Consider the following 19,612-nt stretch of genomic DNA (forward strand, 5'->3'; position numbering starts at 1 on the left):
TCACCCTGGTCCCTCTCTTCCCCCAGCCTTCTTCTCAGTGAACCCCATCCTCCGGCGGTGACTCCCCAGGCTGCCCTCTGTTGGAGGCCCTCGCTCTGACGGATCAGGGGCCTTTGCTGGGGGAAGGCCTGGACAGCTAGTTGGGGCATCAGGGGTGGGCAGTGGGCCCAGATGTCCCAAAGGCCTCAGGTCCACAGACTCCAACAGCAGGTACCAGGGCCAAGCCATAAGGCAGGGGCAGGTCCCAGGTTGAGGACCTGAAGCCTCTTTCACCTTGCCCCCTCCCCTGCCCTGGGCCAGGTGTGGTTCTGAGCCGCTGGCAGAGCTGAACCCGAACGGGTTGCTGAGTGCCCTCACTGGGGAAGGCCACAAGCTCTAGACGCCCATTCTCAGGTAGAAGGAGGTAACAGGGACACGCCAGTGGGATCTGGGGAGCCACCAAGTAAGAGTCTTAAGAATGACCAACCTGAAAGAAAGGACAAAAAATAGCTTGAGTCCCTCCTGGGGTCACCAATGCATCTCCCCCTTGTCTTTGGGAACTGAACCAAGGAGGCAGGCGTAGGCCACAGAGTAGGTGGCTCTTTACCCACAGGTGGGTCCTGCAATGGACAAAGACCAGCATTATGATGTCACGGCCCAGTGGCCATGGCTTGGAGCTCCTGGATCCTTGAGGGAGTCAGCTAGGCCCCCTCCTCCTTCCCCACGCTGCCTGTACCCCAGAGTCATGCTCAGGGCTGGAAAGGTCCACCACGAAGCCCTGCCCCTTCTCTCCCTGCTCCGACCCCTGTGCTGCGGCTGGTCCAACAGATGGCCAATGAATGTCAGGCTTAGGGAGACAGTCTTCTCCTTTGGGCCATAACTGGGAATAAGTCTTAGGCAGATGGTCTAGGAGCTCTTCACAAGGCCTCGTGGAAACTACCTGTTACCTAGGCCACCTTCCCAGCGTGACCATGAGCTCATTCAAAGTGTCTGCCTCAGCCTCCACTCCCCTTTGATGAGCTCTCCACACGCTCAGAATATGTGATGTCACTGAAGGCATAAATGGGTGGAGGGCGGGTGGATAGGAGAGGCCACCAAGGTGTCCCCGCCCTGTGCACACTGTCTTCTGAGCCAGACCCAGCCCTGACTCTGGGACTCTCTCCGGCACCTGTTGGAAGACCCCTGACGTCGGGTTCAACGAGCCTCAAGTTCAGATCCAGCCCCCCTGTGTGTCCCTGAGCTGGTCACAGACCCCTTCTGAGCCTCTGTTTCCTTTTCCACGAACCGGGACCCTCGTCGTCCTGTGCGGCCAGAGTGGTGAGGGGCGATGCTGGTGGCCATGGACACCAGCCAGGGGGCTGGCCCGAGCGTTGCCAGCGACAAGGACAGGGACCTGCAGGAGCTGTTGCAGGAACTCGGCCAGCTCCAGGCAAAGTACGAGAGGTCTCAGGCCCCACTGGGCCCCGGCCCCATGCCCAGCAGTGCCCACACTGGGCTAGGTGGCTGGGGCTGAGCGAACAGCAGGGCCAGGCAGGGAAGGGACAAGGCGGGGAGCAATCCCTGGAAACAGGAGGGGCATCAGTGGGGAGGGGGTGGGGGCTTGGCTCTGGTCCTTCGAGCTCAGATCTTGGGCCCTCCCCGGCCCACTCTGGGCTTAGTCTCCCATCCCAGAAGCAGGGCTGTGGGGAGCTGGGGAGCCACCCCTGCACCTGTCAGACGTTCAGCCCCTCTCAAGTCAACCAGTGAAGCTGTCAGCTCCCCCCACCTGCCTCATGGGGTGACCCTGGTCCTCACCCCTGGGGCTTTTATGGGGCAGCACATCAGTTTCGGGCTGCCCCATAAAAGCCTGAATTAGATGCAAAGGCTGTGGCTGTGAGCGAGTTTGTGGAGCAAAGTTCCAAGTCTTCCATCAGATCCTGTCAGGGCTTCCGACCCCACTAAGGTTTTGCCCCGTGGTGTGTGCAGGGTCCACACGGTATTTGTAGAGAAGGATGGCTTTTCCCTGCCTTTTCCAGGACCGTATGGATGAGTAAGTGAGGCCTGAGAGGCGGAGAGGCCTGCCCTGGGTCCCCGAGCAGCCGTTCCGAAAGCCCACCGCAGTCCCTGGAAGCGCTGCCTCTGGCTGGGGCAGGTCCCACTCTGCCTCCGCCCTTGACCACTGACTTGACTTGGGCACAGAGCAGGCGACAGACTGGAGACTCAGCTTGCTCAGGGGCTCGCCCGAGAGTCAACCATGGCTGGGCGGCGGCACATGGTTGTCTCCCCTCTGGGGGTGCTGGGGTCCCCAGTCTCTCCTTGCTGTGTGCTGGGGGCCCCACACATGGTCCCGGCCCGCCTGGCAGTGGGCAGGGAGGGATCACGTTACTGTTGCTACAGACGGGCTCGCCAAGCGCAGAGCAGAAGCACCTGGCCAGGTCACCAGCTGGTGGCTGCGGGGACAGGGGGACTCAGACCAGCCTCTAAGGGAGGATCCGTAGGACCCCATCCCACACCAGAAAGACTAGACTCCCCTCTCCCTGGCGCTCCTTCCTCGTGCCCTATCATGGCAGTTCTTTGAACTGCATGTGGCTCAGTTTCTCATCAGGACATGGGGTGGGGAGGCTTAAGTCAGCGGCCCACTGATGGGGGTGGGGGTGGCGGGCCCGTCCAGTGCACGTCTGAGCCAGAGATCCACGCAGAATGGCCTTGCAAGAGGTCATGACCTCGGGGACTCTAAACCATGTCTTGCTGTCCCTGAAATGTCTCTGCAGGCAGAGGAAGCTGAAGAGAGAGGTCGAGAAGCACAAGCTTTTTGAAGACTATCTGATTAAGGTCCTTGAGATAATCCCTAAGGGTATGTATGCCTGTTCGGTTCGTCTCAGCTGCCACCTCCCAGCCTTGGCACTAGGGCGCGGTATGAGACTTGACCTCATCTGCAGGAGGAGGACCCACAAAAGCCGATGCCGCCCGGGTATGAAAGGGCACAGGTGCCAAGCGAGCCTGCCTGTGAACCCGGTGCCACCAGAGCCACTGGTGTGGCCGGCGAAAGTTCTCAAGGTCCTGGTCTTTTCCTTCCTCCCTTCCTCTTTACCTACCTACCTTCCTTCCTTCCTTTTTAAATATTTTATATATTTGAAAGAGAAGGAGAGAGCACAGCAGGGGGAGAAGCAGGAGAGGGAGAAGCAGGCTCTCCGCAGAGCAGGGCTCGATCCCAGGACCTTGGCATCATGATCTGAGCAGAAGGCAGTCGCTTAACGGACTGAGGCCCCCAGGTGTCCCCAAGGCCCTGGTTTCCTGACCTGTACAAGGGGAACAGCACCCATTACACAGATAGGATGAACTCATCCTTCATGAGCCTGGAGCCCAGTGGCCGGCATTCAGCTATCGCCCAGTCCATGTTAGCTAGGATTGCTATTATTTTGTGTGTCCTTGGTTTTGTGTTTTTGTTTGTTTGTTTGTTTTGCTATTATCAGTTAAAATTACGCAGACACCAGAAATGGCCTTTGTGTTTTGTTTTATCGCGATTAGTACCAGAGCCTTTTGTTGTCAGTGCCAGAAGCTCGTTAGGAAAGGGAAGGCAATCAACCATGTATTTTTACCATCATTATCTCAACATCATCATCAATAATAATAATTCTTACCATTTATTAACTATTACCATTTACTAATGACTATTAACTAACTTTGTACTCACCTCTTTGGAAAACATTTTACCCCTCTGTGTGAGCTTCTGAGAATTGTGTTACCTAGGCTCAGAGAGGTTAAGGAACGTGCCCAAAATGCCCAGCCAGGAAGTGGTGAGGCTGGGTCTCAGACTCTGGTCTGACTTCAGGGCCACTGCACTGAATGCTGTGGAGCGACGAGAGGCCCCCCCAAACTGTTCTGGATATCAGGGAAGGCTTCAAGGAAGAGGTGGCCTCTCAAGGGGCTCCAGCGAGTTCAGCAACAGGGAACAGCATTGCAGACAGAGGGAACAACATGAACGTAGGCTGGAGGATGAACTTGTGCATGGTGTGTTCCAGTGTGCTGCAGCACCAGAACTTGGCAGGGGCTGCTGGGAGATGTGACTGGAAGGTTGAGTAGCACCAAAAAGTTTTGAGCACCAAGCCAAGGAGGGGTGAAGGCTCCAGGTCCTTGGAGACCATCTCCTGTCTCACTGGGGCTCCTGGCTCCAGAATCTGGGTTCTTGGCTGGTAGGGCACTTTTCAAATGTTAATGCATCTCTTGAACAGGCGGGCGGTGGGTGAGGGAGCTGGCCAGCTGCTGGACCCGTCCTGCTGTCCTGGGCTAAGCCCCGCACGGGCTCTTCCCGGCGCCTCTCATCTGTGGGGTTGCCGCTGGAATTGCAAGACCTCGGCAGAAGCCCCCCTCCGACACATTGGTGGCATCGCCCCAGCAGGGGACAGGTGAGGGTTGGGCTCTCTGCACCCGCTCATCCCACCATGGCATTGTCTCCCTAGGCCACAATGAAGGGGAGGAGCCAGAGGGGCCAGACGAGGCCCTGGTGGGGGCCATGGTGGAGCACTATGGGCAGCTCTTCACGATCAGCCAGGACATCCAGGAGCATCTGGAAGCCTTCTCCAAGATGAGCCAGGTCTTCCACCAGAGGCTGGAGTCTCTAGAGGAGAGCCACAGGGCTCTTATCCCGGTAACAGCTATCTGCAGCCTGGTCTGTTGCCCTTAGCCCATAGGACTGGGGGCAGAGGAGTCTCCCTTCCCTCTGCACCTCCAGGGGAAGACTCGGAGCAGCGGTGGGCTGCTGGGAGGGTCTGGGTGGCGCTGTCTCTCCAGAGCCTTGCTCTGGATCCCTTTCTCTCCCCTTGTGCTGGCTGACTCGGGGTCTTTCCTGAAGCTTCGCTTATATTCAAAAGGTGTTCTTGGTGGGAGAAAAGACACGAATTCTAGACTCAAACAGACTGGGTTCCAATTACACGTCAGTCTCTGACTAGCTGCATGACCCTGGGCAAGGGTGGCCCCTCTCTGAGCTTCAGCTTCTCTATCTGTCCAATGGCGATGCAACCAAGCTCATTGGTTGTTGTGACACAGAGCGGTGCCCAAGTGCCCCAAGAAGTCACTTCTCTTTCCTTTTTGGTTAATCGTATAATAAACAGAACTTCGGCCAGGTGGTCCAGCACTGCCCTCCAGCCAGGAGAAAGTGCCCAGGCAAAGGCCTGGCTGGATGAATTTGCATCCTGGGGCCTGAGGGCTGGGAGGGGAAGGGGACCTGGATAGGAAGGCTGAGGGGGAGTTGATTCTTGCAAAGGACCGTTGCGTGATGTTTGCAGAGAGTCTCTGCCCCCTAGTGGCCGCACTGAAAACCTATACCACCCTGCACCTTTTTTCCCCTCTGGAGAGCCAGACCCTTTAGGATTGGGCAGGACGGGGGTAGCCTCAGTTTACCTGCTTTATCTCATTTAAATCTCACGCCAGCACCTAGAGCTAAGTGCTTTAATTCCTAGGGCTGAGACAAGGGGAGATAAGCCAGGTGAGCATTCAGATGCTGACTGGAGCCCATCTTTATGTAAAATTTTAATATTTTGTCCATCGTGGATACTTTCTATTAACTTTGACTTTCTAAAAACATTGGATTAAGATATTATTTATCTTAATTAATTTGTCTTCATTTGAAGCATACGCTGAGTGTTCCTACACCGCCTTAAATTTCACATCTTCGACCCAGTTGCACTCTTGTGCCCACTTTCCACGGGAGGAGATTAAGATGGGGAGAAGTGAGGACACCTGCATATGTCCCGTGCCGAACTGAAGCCCCATGGGGCCTCGTCAGGGTGCAGCCAACACAGCAGGAGCAGGCTGGGCCACAAGAGGCTGTCCACTGCCTTGCTCCACATGCCCTCCCAGCAGCCCCCGGGGCCGCAAGGGCACAGACTCTTGGCTCTGGTTACTGGAGGAAAAGGGGCTCTGGGAGCCATGAGTCAACATTCAAACCTCAGTCAGCCTGGACATGCCTATTCGGGCCTTTCCTGGTACCTTGAACAGCTGGGAGGCCCAGAACTTTCCCCTCCACCTGCCCCCACCCTGGCTGAGCACACCCCTCCCCCACCCCTTCCCTCCCGCCCGGGCTGTGAGCACCTCTGGACCAGGCCCAGGGCAGACGCCCCAGCAGAGTTTGCTGCACCGGGTGACACGCCTCTCCCATCACAGACCCTCAAGATTCGGCTGTGTCAGCTGCAGAAGCGATGTCATCATGAGTGGAAGCTGTGGGGGTTGGGACACCGTGTCACCTCCCGGAAGGACATGGACAGCTATAATGTGAGTCTGATCTGCGGGATGGGGGTGAGGGCAGGGCTGAGGGCTGCTGTCTCCTCAATAAGCATCATCCCCCACAAACTCACACCCCTGACACTCACACCCCTGACAAGAACCAGAACTGAGATCCCCAGCCCAGTCCCAGGGCTTGGCATAAACTGGGTGCTTGCCCAGTCCTTCTGTAATGCCTGTGGTTAATAACAGAACAGTGGCATTTAAGTGAGTGGTTACTAGGCACTATCTTCAGTAATTCCTACATCTCCATGGTCGTCCCAGGCAGTGCTTGGCCTCCTAACCCAGGACAGACCTCATCCGGGACAGGCACTCTTAAATGTTGGCGGATCCTTACCTGTGTCTATTTCACAGATAAGAAAAGTAATGTTCAGAAAGAGTAAGTCATGGCCAAAGTCCACGACCAGGGGCCAGGATTTCTGGGCTTAAGCCCTTGAGCTATTCCTTCCTGGCCTTTGGAATAGGGACTGGTTAACCTCTGGCCCCTGGGTCCTCACTAAAACCAGAGCCTCTGACCTCCCAGCCACAGGGGCTGCTGGGAAGACACCAGGACCAAGGCCCAGACAGAGTGTGGCCAGCAAATGCAGGGCTTTCTCAGTCTCCAGGGGATCCTAATTTGGAAGACATGAGGGTTGGGATCTACACGTTGCTGACCTTCAGCCAAGGGGATTAGTGAGGGAGTAGACTGGCTACTGTTTATCTAGCCCCTTCTGGATCTTTCTCTTTAAGATGGAAAGCAAGACCACCACCACTGGCCACAGCCCTGAAGATCTTAAGTCTAGGACTCCGGGGCTGTCCAGAGTGAGGGGCTCCAGGGTTCCCTCATGACCCTTCCCATGCCCGGCCCCTGGTGTGGCCCGCAGGGGTCTCTAGCCAGGAGGACCCTCTGGGAAGTTGGTTCAATGTCCTTCATGGCAGGGGAGGATGCTCAGGCCCCGGAGTTGGGGGACGCAAGCAAGGCCCTCTGGGAGTGGGGCACAGAAGGTGGCTTTTCCGGCCCAAGTAAGCTGGGGATCAGGGGGCAGGGGGTGCTGGGATAGGACCAGAACCTCGTCGTCCTCCACCTTCTCCTCCTGCAGAACCAGCTGCTCAACGACCTGCAAAGGATCATCAACAACATGGTCCGGCAGTGCTCCTCCTCCGCCCACCGCTCCGCCTCCACCCACCGCGCGCCTGAGAGCATGGGCCTCTTCTCGAAGCTCGACCTAATTCAGGTAAGACCTCCCTGCCGCCCCAGGCTGGTGTCAAACCTCAGCCCCTCCTGAGCCGCAGCTCATGGTGCATTCATGTTTAACTCCTGTGAGCCCGACCGTCCATGGCTATGCAGGCTCCTGGGGCAGTGAATCTTGAGGTGTCTGTTAGTCACTCAACAAACTTGGAACAAGCTCCCATTTGATGCAGGATCGGAGGCAGCTGTAACGGAACTCTTAGCTCTGCCTGGTCTTTCTTTGTGGCCCGGCCACGGCACGTGTCACACACACACACACACACACACACACACACATGCACACACACAGTCACACAGACGTTCATGTGCTCTCTACATGCCTAACGTTACACATGACATACCCGCAGACACAGAGAAGCCCATGGGTGTGGTCACACATTCACACTTGCATGCACTCTGGGAGGACACATTTCAATGACCAAGGGAGCCTCTTCAGTGGAAGCCTCAGACTCTGGGTCAAGTCCCCTGAGCTTCCCCTTTTCACTGACCACCCCCTCCCTGGAACCAGCCCCCCGCCGGTCAGACGCCGATGCTGCAGTACAGAGAGTGTGTCGGCAGACTGGCTTCTACTGACCACAGCGCACGTCTTCATTCTTTTCTTTTCTTTTTTTTTTTTTTTTAAGATTTTATTTATTTGACAGACAGAGATCCACAAGCAGGCAGAGGGGCAGGCAGAGAGAAAGGGAGAAGCAGGCTCCCTGCGGAACAGAGAGCCCGATGTGGGGCTCGATCCCAGGACCCTGAGATCATGACCTGAGCTAAAGGCAGAGGCTTAACCCACCCAGGCGCCCCCTTTCTTTTCAATAATACCTTTACTGGGACACAATTCCCGTGCCATAACATCTTCCCTCTTAAAGCATACACTTTCAGGTTTTCAGTTCAGTCAGACCCCGGCAACCGTCACTGCTGTCCAGAAGAGCTCTTCACCCCAAAAAGATACATTCTACATCTGGTTTCTTCCCTTTAGCATAATGATTTCAAGGTCGATCCACGTCATAGAATGAATCCATACTTCATTCCTTTTAATACGCCGCTGTGTGGACCAGTGGATCCATTGATGGGCCTTTGGGTTGTTTGTGGGTTTTTTGGCTGCTGTGAATAACGCTGCTGTGAGCATTCACATATGGGTTTTAGCATGGACATGTATGTTCGTTATCTTGGCTAGATACCTCGGAGTGGAATCTCTGAGTCGTATGGTAACTGTATATTTGACATTTTGGGAAACTGCCAAACTGTTTTCCAGAGTGGCTGGGAGATCCCACGATCCCACGATCAGCGTGCGGGGGTTCCACTTCCTCCACATCCTGTCCACACCCGGTGTGGTCTGTCTTTTGTAACTCAGCCATCCCATGGGGTGTGAAGTCGTATCTCACTGGGGTTTTGCTTTGCAAGCCACTGGCGACTGATGACGCTGAGTGTCTTACACGCGCTTATTAGCTGTTTAAATCTCTTCTTTGAAGAAATATCTACTCAAATCTGTTGCCTATTTCTAAATCAGATTATTTGGGTTTTTTAAAAATTGTTGTTTTCTAAGATATATTCTAGGTAGAAGTCCCTTATCAGATATATGTGTTTGCAAATATTTTCTCCCTTTCTGTGGGTTGGTTGTCTTTTCATTTGATAGTGTTCTTTGAAGAACAAGAGCTTTTAATTTGGATGAAATCCAGCTGAGCTATTTTCTTCCCTTGGGCTACTTGTCCTTAGCACAACACATCACATTGCAAAAACTATTATCCCAAGTCACTAAGATTTACACCTAAGCTTTCTAATAAGAAATGTATAGTTTTTGCTCTAATATTTAGGTTTATGATCCATTTTTAGTTAACTTGTGTATACGGTATGGGATATAGGGTCCGATTTCATTCTTTTGCATAAAGATGTTCCGTAGTCCGCGTACCATCTATTGGGGAAAAAACCCCTATCTTTTCCCCTTGAACTGTCTCCTCTCACGTGTGACAAATCAATTGCCTACAAACGTGAAGGTAAATTTCTGGACCCTCAATTCTATTGCATTGGTCTGGATGTCTATCCTATGCCAATATCACAGTATCACAATATCGATTACTAGAGCTTTGTAATGATTTGTAATTTTGAAATGAGGAGATGGGAGTCCTCCAACTTTGCTCCTTTTTTTTGAGGTGGTTTGACTCTTCTAACGGGGCATGTTTGGATCATGCGAAGCATCACCACGAAGCCGGGTGGGCTTCAGGCATGGTGTGAACCGAGGCTCCCTGGATCAGCCAGGACTCACCCTTTCCACGCTCTGCCTTGGGCTATCCTCAATACTGGCCTCGCCTAGGTCACAGCTAGCTCTCCTTACTTGATGCAGGCTCAGGGGGGACATTCAAACACAAGATGCTCCTTTCCTCTGGAACACCAAAGGGGCGAGTCCCTGCCCCGGGGTTGCCGTGGCAACAGCCCACAGTCTGAAAGCCTGCCTCTCTGTTGGAGGACTCCTCAGGAGCTCTCAGACAGCGTCAGGGCTGCTCCGCGGCACGGCTCCAGGGACACCATTCACGTTGTTGGCATCCCCAGGGGCACAACTCATGTTATTCATATTCACGTTGTGATATGGTTTCGTTTTCAATAAGGGCACATTTGTCTAAATAGTCACACTGAGTTAATTTCATCTTCCCCCCGAGAAAAAGGAAGAAATTACACGGTGATGTCAGGAGGTGCCGAGGGTCTCCTGCAACAATCACTCAACCAAGACTTACTGAGTCGCCCACATGTGCTCAGCATTGTGCTAAGTAAAGAGCTGGAGGTGGAAGGTCTTTAAGAAATGAATGCCTCTCAGAGAGGGAGCCAGGGGGCAGACAGGGTGGGCTTCCCGGAGGAAGTAGTGAAAAGAGACTAGCAACTGCCATCAGGAAGCCACGGCAGGACTTAGACTTTGCCAGCTTTGCCAGCCCTGGGCTGTGCAGCTCCAGGCAAGTTACTTAACCTCTCTGAGCCTCCGTTTGCACAGTGGCCAAGAGTCACTGATACCACATCCTTTGCAGGGCACTTGAGAGAGTTAATGAAAGTGTAGGTAGCCTCCGAGGGTGCTTTGGCCATTGGGAAGGGGAAGCCAAAGCACTGGAAGGTGAGAGAAATTTCTTTTTCCTCCCAGGAATTTATGTTGGACAAAATGGAGACAGTGAAATTTATCTCACTGCTCATGGAACCCAGAGTATGCCGGTCAGGGGACCGTCTCAAGAACCCCAGAAGATACTCCAGCTCCTTCAGGAAATGCCCAAGGAATCAAGATTCAGTCCCCAGAACTCCCCTTCCGGGCACCCAGACTTCGGAGCGCTCCAGCTCCAGCTGAGCCAGCCAGCGGCCACGCACGCCCCGTCAGCATCAAGACCATCTTCTTTCATGTCCAGCCTCTTTTTCTCACCACAGCGCCCCCGCCAAGGGGGTGGGAGGCAGTCTGGGGGTGGGGGCACTGTTCCCCATCCTGGGGGATTAGCAGGCATGGAGGCTAGGACTGGGAAAAAGAGAAGCGGGTTCCTGGGTTGCAAGCGGCAGTCAGGTTGGAGGTCCCGGGTTGGAGGCCGCATGCTCACAGACAGCAGCGGATTTGTCTGAGAAGAACTTGGGGTAGATGTCTAGCTTTTAGGAACATCTGAATCACAGGAACTCTCCTACAAGCCACCCAGGGCTGTAGGAGGCATGGGAACTCCCCTCACCCACAGCTGATTGGGGAGCATGGCAGACCGGGGAATACAGCAGACCGGGGCTACTGGGTTTGTCTCTTGGGGGCATCTCGTCACTGGTTCTCAGAAGCTGGATACCGAGTCAGACCTCCTGCCTTCCCGAGGGTCCCAGAGCTGCCTGCAATGAATGCTGCTCCCAGAGACACCTTAGCCAGGCAAAGCCCCTCTCCAGGCTGCTTTGCCACCTGCAAGATTGGGTGACAGTGTGTCTAAGGGAGACCCCTCCCCAGTCTGACATTCTTAGACCAGGTCCGGGACAGCTTGGTCTACCTGGAAGGCCCTGGTTTGGTTTTATTGTGTCATAGCGTGGAATCCTCCTAGCAACCCTACAGCCCTGGAAAGAATTCACCTCCGGAGGTCTGCATCAGTTTATCGGTTTGGGTAAAAGTTGTCGGACAAGAGCAACCAGCGAGCTGTGAACAGTGGTCTGCAAATTAACTCTCAGAGTTTCAGAAAAGATGCTGCTGTGCAGTCAACAAACAGTGAGGGTTGCTTATTTCCAGCAGGGACAGGAGAGGGGACAGGAGGCTCTGAGGGAGGGAACGTGGGAGCGTGAGAAGGATTTGGCTGCAGAATCAGTGAAAGAAGTTCCGTACCCTCACGTCCCTCCCTACAAGCAGCTTAAACAGAGAGGAAATGAGGAGGAGGGAGCATGTTTTCGAGTTCTGATCTCACAGGCCTCTAGAGCAAAGCGGACATCTCAGGTCGGGCTTGAGTTGGGTTTAAGAAGGCCAAGGTCATGGGAGGGCTCAGAAACAGAAGGGAACACGAGGGGAGGAGCTTTCGGTTCTGGTGAGCATGTGGACTGCAGGACCCAGGCTGGCTACAAGGTTTGGACTTGGGTCTGGAGGCCACACATAGGGATGTCCTAGTCCTCCTGGGTGGCTATCCCAGGAGCCCAGACGGGGGCCTTAAAACAACAGACATTTATTTCTCACACTTGGGGAGACCGACGGTCTGGTGAGCGTCTGCTTCTGGTTCATAGACGGCCGTCTTCTCCTTGTGCCCTCACGTGGTGGGCGACACAGCTCTGTGGGCTCATTCTTATCAGGGCACTAATCCCACCCGTGGAGGCTCCGCCCTCGTGACCTCCTCCCCTCCCCGAGGCCTCCCCTCCTAAGACACTGGGGGTTAAGATCTTACCATGTGAATCTGGGGTGGAAGAACTCATTCGTCCCTTGCAAGGAGCCTCTCACATTCTTAATGTTTCTCAGTTCTTCTTGCCACAACATCGGCTTTCCAGAGAGATCTAAAGTGACCCATCACTCTCCCTGTAATGCGGACACACGCCAGTCCAGTGATTCTTAGATTTGAACCATCCTCAGGAAGGCTTGTGAAAACAGAGTGTGGCCACCCAGAGCTTCTGATGGCACAATCTGGGGTCTTAAAGGCCTTAGAATTTGCATCTCTAATATGTCCCCAAGAGAGGCGGATGCCGCAGGGCCCAGGGCCATAGTTTGGGAACCGCTGCTTTCGAATAATGCAAATTCTCAATGCCTAGCCTGGCTCTGCTCCTTCTTGAGCACCAGCTCCCTCTGGCCGAACTTCAGTGTCCCCTCAGCATGATGGGGCTGCGTGACAGTCCCCACCCTGTCTAACCTCCCGGGAGGGACTGGACATATATCCTTCTATATGCCCAGGGCATGGTTCTCTGGCTTCCTGGATTTGCCTGTGAGGGCCTGTGGGAGAAGGGGGCTCTTGTCTGCCTGTCCCCTGCCATCTGCATGCTGGGCACCGGTCGTGCCTTTGTAGGTCTGCTCCAGGTGTTCTGTCACACTCCTCAGGGAGGACGACGATCAGAACAGATGCCTGGGGTGGCAGGGGCCTGGGTATGAGTCCGCATTTGCAACAGGCAGCCCGATGGCTTAGGAGCTCCCCGCCTTCCCCTTGAGGGGCTTGGGTCATGAAATCAACAAAAGGGGGGCTGGGCTCAGCGGTGCTGCTGTAGGCATGTCCCGCAACACCGGGATTCGTGCTTTCTGGGCTTTTATGTCCAACAGGTGTGTCAGCCCCAACCTCATACATTTCCAAAAGCTTTCTCTTGGGTCCCATGTTAGCTGCAAAAAGACCTTCAAATGCATTTGGAGAAAAAAGCAGAGGTTTGAGTACCTTATGAAATGTCACTTCATTTGACTGCCTGTTTAGACCCTGAGACCCCAAGACCCCACGTGGCCCAGGGCTTGGACACTCTGTGAGACCGTGAGCTCATTACCTGCCAACGGACTTCAGCTTTAAGTAACTCCCAGTGTGAGAAAATTCTTCCTACAGACTGCCCTGGGAAAGTTGTGTTATTGGCAAGTGGCTGGTGCTGAAGAAATTGGCTGTTTGATGGGAAAATAAAATTATGTCCTCTTTTTAGACCATATACAGTAGGGCATTCCAGTTCCTTTGGGTGGTTGCTTTCCAACTTCCATGTTCCTTAAAACCACGACACTTGCTAACCATGGAGACACCTAGAGCCTGTTTTCAGAGACGGTGATTCTGGGCAGGGGGGCCCAGGAATCTGCATTCTTAGTAAGAACTGGGGCAGTTGCAATGAGAGGGCTCTCCCACATCAGGGTAAGAAATACTGGGTGTGTAAATACCAAAAAAAAAGAAGAAAATCTGGTCTGTGTTGACTTGCTCTTCAGTTGGGAAGCACGAAAGTCACAGAAGGGAAACCTGAAAATAATCTGACTGCATAAAAATTAAAAATGTGGGGTGCCTGGGTGGCTCAGCGGGTTGATCTTCTGCCTTCGGCCCAGGTTATGATCTCGGGGTCCCGGGATCGAGCCCCGCATTGGGCTCTCTGCTCAGCGGGGAGCCTGCCTCCCTCCACCTTCTCTGCCTGCCTCTCTGCCTACTTGTGATCTGTCTGTCAAATAAGTAAAATATTTTTAAAAAAATTAAAAATGCATCTACCTTGGAACACATCAAAATATCTGAAGACAATAAACTGGGGGGAAATGATGCTACATCTGGAAAAGGATCAATGATTTTGATATTTAAAGAGCACTCACAAAGAAAGAAAAAGACAACTGTTTATATTCAGAAAATCACAAAATGGCCTATAAACATGAAACATTGGGGTGTCTGGGTGGCTCAATAGGTTAAACCTCTGCCTTCCGCTCGGGTCATGATCCCAGGGTCCTGGGACTGAGCCCCGCATCGGGCTCTCTGCTCAGCGGGGAGCCTGCTTCCCCCTCTCTCTCTGCCTGCCTCTCTGCCTACTTGTGATCTCTGTCAAATAAACAAAATCTTAAAAAAAAAAATGAAACATTTTTCACCTCACTAAAAATAAGACTAAATCACATAATTTCTGTCCATAAGAAAAATTAAGGTAATACACTAATGATTTTAAGATAGGCTAGTGTCTAAACCTTTACACTGTTTGCATAAATTTTCTGGAAAGTAATTCGACTGGAGGTCTCAAGGGACTTAAAAAAATGTTTATGTCCTTTGGCTCCATAATTCCAAGCCAAGAAATGTAATCTAAAAAAAACAGAGCTATTTGGTTCAAAATTGACAGAGAGCCCAACTCAACTTCACTTAAGCCAAAAAGGGAATGTACTGGCTTATAAAACTGAAAGGCCAAGGACTCTAGCTTCAGGCATAGCTTGATCAGGGGCTCAAAGTCGACAGAATTCTCTCTCTAGGCTCTGTTCTACCTCTTGGCTTCACTCTCCGGTTCCAGGTAAACCACCCCGGCTCCGCATTCTCCAAAGCGGAGGTCAGAGGAAGAACAAGAGGGCGCGCCTTCACAGTAAGTCCCAGGGCAAGTCCCAGGGTTCACTCTGATTGGCTCTTCTTGGGTCAGGTGCCTCTCTATAAACAAATTCCTGATTGGCCAGGCTTGGGCGATGCATCCAATCCTCAACTGATCTCTGCAACTAGGGGGAGATCCATCCTCTGATCGGCCAGGCCTGGGTCAAATTCTTGAGTTTAAGGGAGGTGGCACATCTTTTATGACTAGATTCCATCCTCTGGAGCCAGTGCTAATGCGTTATAAACTCCATGGGCTGAAAGAAGGGGACATGTGGCTTCCCCGAAGGGACCGCAGGCCACTGTGATCGCCGGGAGGTGGGACCTGACGCTGGGTGGGCAAAACCCAGACACGCCTGTTACAGTGACCTCGGGGTGTTTAGACCTAGATGCCCACCACGTCCTTACTTGAAGTAACCGAACTGCACATGACCTCAGTATCTCAGAGGAAGAGTTCAGTCCAATAATGCCCAAACGTCGTGATTTTATAATTCTGCAGCCACCGTTACAGGTTTTCAAACTTAGTATAAGGATGAATATAGGATGTAAAGTTCAGTGAAAAAAAGGAGGGATTTAAAAAATAGAATCTAAGCCCATTCGGTAAAAAATTCTATAGGGATCTAAAAAAATAGAATCCAAGCCAAATTTGGTTAAAGTCCTCTGTAGAAAAGAGTGGAAAGATATGTACTAAACGAGTGCTTCTGAGCGGGAGCGTCATGGCCCTCGGGTGGAGGGGGCATTAATATCCACCCGGTGCAAGACATCGAGTCAGGGGTCCCCGGTGTCCCCTCTCCCGCGGCGGTGTCTACTTCCAGGGGCTTGCCAGAGGCGCATGGTACGTGGAGGACTCCTCTCCATCTCTTGATTCGAGGTTGGCCATGTGACTTGTTTTGGCCGATAGGCTACTAGTGCATTATGACATAATCAGAAGCTGAAAACATGATCTCCCCCCCACCCCCACCCCCCGCCACCAACCCTCACCCGCAATAGGACTTATCACCAATGAGCTCTGCGGAGGAGAGACTATACCTGCCAACCCTGAATGAGAAATAAATGCTTATAATTGTCAGCCAGTGAAGCCAAGGTCTTTGGTTACACAGTATCATAGCAACAGCTGCTGGACACACCTGCACCTCCTTCAAATTCCATGATCCCCGCAACCCAACCATCACCAACCATCACCAGTGTGTGGGGAGCCAGTCCACCTGAGGGGCATGAACTGTGTTCCTAAGGCGTGCTGGGGTGGTCAGAAGAGACTAAGAGGCTAAGGGCCATGTTTACCATGGTTAGCTTTGGATCCCAGGACTCTAATCTTTCTTCTTCTTCTTCTTTTTTTTTTTAATGCTTTTGTATGTATATTTTCTGGAGCTTCTGCAATGAGCATGGTTCACTTCTTTTTCTTTTAAGATTTTCTTTTTTTATTCGACAGAGAGCGAGGGAGGGACCCCCACGCAGGACTCGACCCCAAGACCCCAGGATCAGGACCCCAGCCAAAGGCAGACACATAACAGACTGAGCCATCCAGGCGCCCCCATGTTTCACTTTTATAACTAGAGAAAGAAAGCTTTACTGAAAAAATGGAAAGACTACTTGGAAGCTAACTCTTCTTAGCATCTCACTGATCCTCCCTTTGGTGTCCCTGAGAAAAAGGCTGGCTGTCAACTCACCCACCTACAGGACCATCTTCAGAACTGAAGACAGGGCTCTTGGCTCCCTGAATACCGACTTTCCTCCAAGTTCAGGGACTCTGGCTCGACTCTGAATTAGTCCCCATCGGTCTCTAGCCTTAAAATGTGGTGTCTTGTGCTGAGTTCCATTCCCTAGGTAAGGAAGCTGGCCGGATGGGGATGACAGGAAACATCTGGAAGGAGCTATCTGGCCATGGGCCCTGCTACAAACGCACCAGACCTTCCAGCCTTCACTCCCAGCGCCCCACCTGGGGAGTGATGTCCTGCCCAGTCCTGCTCCTGGCCTGGGAACAGCTGGGCTACTTCAAGGCTTCTCTTCCTGGCCCCAGCATGCACCCCACTGTTGTTATGAGGCATCTCCATGCCCTTTGGTGCCCCCTTGTCCCTGGCCACCAGCTGCGTGGGTTCTCTGCACTGCTCAGTGCTGTGTGAGGCGCTGCCTTCTGAGTGCAGAGAGTGAGAGCGCTGGGTTCCCAGCTGCTCTCCAGCACCATGGAAGGGGACACACAAGGGCCGGAGCTGCCGCTCTGTGGTTCCTCAGCCTCCGTGCCTGGCTGGGCTTGGTGCAAAGCCAGGGATGGGAGAGGTGCGTGAGTGAATCAGGAGGGCTGGGCTCCCATGGTCTGCCCGCAGTGAGCACCTGCCAGTGCAGAACCAGAATGATGCTTACAGGCCACTGTACCTCCCCACGCCCTCCCTACAAGTCAGGAGCTGGGAAGCATCAGTTTCTGGGTCCCATATTCCAGAAAGGGAAGCTGCAGCTCCATGGGGATGTGACTGGTCCAAGATCGCGCAGCCGCTTAGTGGTTGAGTGGGGCTGGGAGCCCCAGTCCATTGGCTCCAAATGGAACAACTGTCCTTGTAACTGGAAACGGTTTGGTAACAAAAAGAACATGAAGAACAGAAGCTAACAGGTGCTGGATGCTGGCTGTGGGTGGTCTGCCTTCCAACCCTAAGAGAGACAGTCCCCACTTTCCAGACGAGGGGACAGGCTCGGAGAGGTGAAACGCTCGCCTGAGGTTGAAGAAGGAGAGGAGAAGGGGAGAAAGCCCGTCGCTGTCTCCATAAAGGAGAATCGAGAACTAGAGCAGGAGTCCATGTTCCAATCTCTAATGGTTCCAGAGGGAATAAAGAGAGCGTGTGCAGACGCCTGCCACCCCAAGTGTGCTCCAAGGACCTACAACCGGGGCATCCCCTGGCACTTGTGAGAAAGATCCCCAGGGATCCCTGTGCACAGTGAAGTGCTGGTCTCCTTTGTTCTGAATGAGCTTGGCGTCCTCCTCATGTGGGGATGTGACTCTGAGATGGCGCCTCGCTTTCAGCGTCCAGGGGCTCTGCACAGAGGCTGTGATCTGGGAGGAGCAATGCCTGGGGGAGGGCGGGGCAAGGGGAGAAACTGCAGTCTGAGAGTGTGCTCTGCGGGAGGTCCCTTCTGCCCCGCCCTTGCCACTTCCAGCTTCACCTCCTCCCGGAATCCTCCCCACCTGTCCCTGCCCCAGGCAGAGAGAGCAGAGCCCACCTCGGGCCTCCCAGCCACTGGTAGAATTTTCTGTCTCACCTGCTGCTTGTAGATGTAGTTGTTTAGGCTTACACTCCCCCTCTGGAAGGAGACGTTCTCAAGAGAAAAGGCTCATCTTTTTCTGTTTCTATGTTTGTTTTTATGTGTCTTTTATTAAGGTAGATGTGACATATAGCATTATATTAGCTTTGGGTCTACCAGACAGGGCTTCATTCTCACCACTTGCCCCAGCCCCAGTGTGCAGTCCGGCACAGTCTCCTTCTAGACTCAGTGTAATGGTAAATGAATGTGTGTCTTAAACAAAGGAGTGAATCTCTAAGTTGAAACTTTTAAGGAACAGGGAGGAGACAAAAGTGAGGGGTCCACAGGGGGCAGAGGAATCTTGGCTACCACTTGGCCCTCAGGGTCATCGTGTCTTCTGCTCAGGGCCCAGTACTTCCCTGGGGGAGCCCTAATAAACTGGCCAAGAGCTAAGGAGCTCTCCAGGGGAACTGTGCGGGGCAGAGCTCCCTGTCCCCACTCTCCACAGCATCACAGATCACAAGGATGCTGCGCCTAGTCACCCTGGGATACTACCAAGGAATAGGGGGAAAGGGACCTGGGGGCTGCCAGCATCCCCAGACCCAGGATGGCGCCCATCTCTGGGGACCCAGCAGAGCCTTGCTCTCCCTCTGCTGCTCCCCCTGCTTGTTCTCTCTCTCTCCTTCCTTCTCTCTGTCAAATAAATAACTAAAATCTTAAAAAAAAAAAATAGCACATCATTTTAAAAGTTTGCAGAAAGTTGATCCAAGACCTTTATAGGATATTTACTATCCTATTGTATTGAATTTTACTATCAAGTCCTGGATAGGACACAGTAGGGGACCGGGGTGCACCGATATTCCTGTCATCTTGGGTTTCACCTTTTTCCTGTAATCTCATGTAAGAAATTATTCTGGCCAAAATGCTGCCACCTAGAAGATGCACTGATTTTAATTCTCCTTCAGGAAGTGGTGAGAAGACGAAAATCATGAGTGGAAAAGCCAGTCTGAGAGGAACATGGGCTCCAAGTTCTTCTGGGAGGGAAGAAACGAATTTCTAAGAAACAAATACTTCAACTCAGAGAGGCGCAGTGACTCGTTCCAGGTCACACAGTCCCCAGGCGGCACAACCCGAGTCTGGCTGACCTCAGCACTAGGGCACTTTTTCTAAATAAAGTTTCTAGAACTTTCCCCTAAATTCCTTTAACGGCTGAGGAGAGTGAACCCAGACCTTTTTTCAGGGGCCTGGTGCTCAGGCCTGAGGGGAAACTGAACATCTTTGCACATTTGTGTTTCATTGGAAAATTTTATACGAGCTAATTCGCATTTATGTTTCATAATATGTTATTCTTGTACCAAAAAAAAAAAAAAAAAAAAAATAGCATGTTTTCTCCCTGCCAAAATCTTTGAGGACAACAGATGATCCAGGAAAGCTGCTCTGTGTTTCTGCTGCACTTCGCGTTCTGCCTGGCGGAGCT

At 52.8% G+C, this 19,612-nt stretch overlaps 1 protein-coding gene across 3 annotated transcripts; it reads left to right on the plus strand.

Annotated features, from left to right (window-relative positions):
- Window positions 1-654: 654 nt before the first annotated feature.
- Window positions 655-10,864, plus strand: CCDC197 (coiled-coil domain containing 197). Of its 3 annotated transcripts, none has more exons than XM_004754772.3 (6): window positions 655-1,413; window positions 2,730-2,812; window positions 4,419-4,552; window positions 6,121-6,228; window positions 7,317-7,451; window positions 10,578-10,862. In XM_004754772.3, the coding sequence occupies exons 1-6, from the start codon at window positions 1,307-1,309 to the stop codon at window positions 10,773-10,775; spliced, it is 765 nt and encodes a 254-aa protein (XP_004754829.1). In that variant the 5' UTR covers window positions 655-1,306; the 3' UTR covers window positions 10,776-10,862. The 3 variants fall into 3 exon arrangements, with proteins under 3 accessions (XP_004754829.1, XP_004754828.1, XP_004754830.1); XM_004754771.3 differs by having other exon boundaries at window positions 4,419-4,606; window positions 10,578-10,858; XM_004754773.2 differs by lacking the exons at window positions 655-1,413; window positions 2,730-2,812 and adding an exon at window positions 2,899-3,015 and having other exon boundaries at window positions 4,419-4,606; window positions 10,578-10,864.
- The last annotated feature ends 8,748 nt before the right edge of the window (window positions 10,865-19,612 follow it).

This window comes from Mustela putorius, unplaced genomic scaffold (assembly GCF_011764305.1).
Source record: "Mustela putorius furo isolate JIRA1106 unplaced genomic scaffold, ASM1176430v1.1 tig00000129_pilon_pilon_pilon, whole genome shotgun sequence".
In the NCBI taxonomy this organism is placed as follows: domain Eukaryota; kingdom Metazoa; phylum Chordata; class Mammalia; order Carnivora; family Mustelidae; genus Mustela; species Mustela putorius.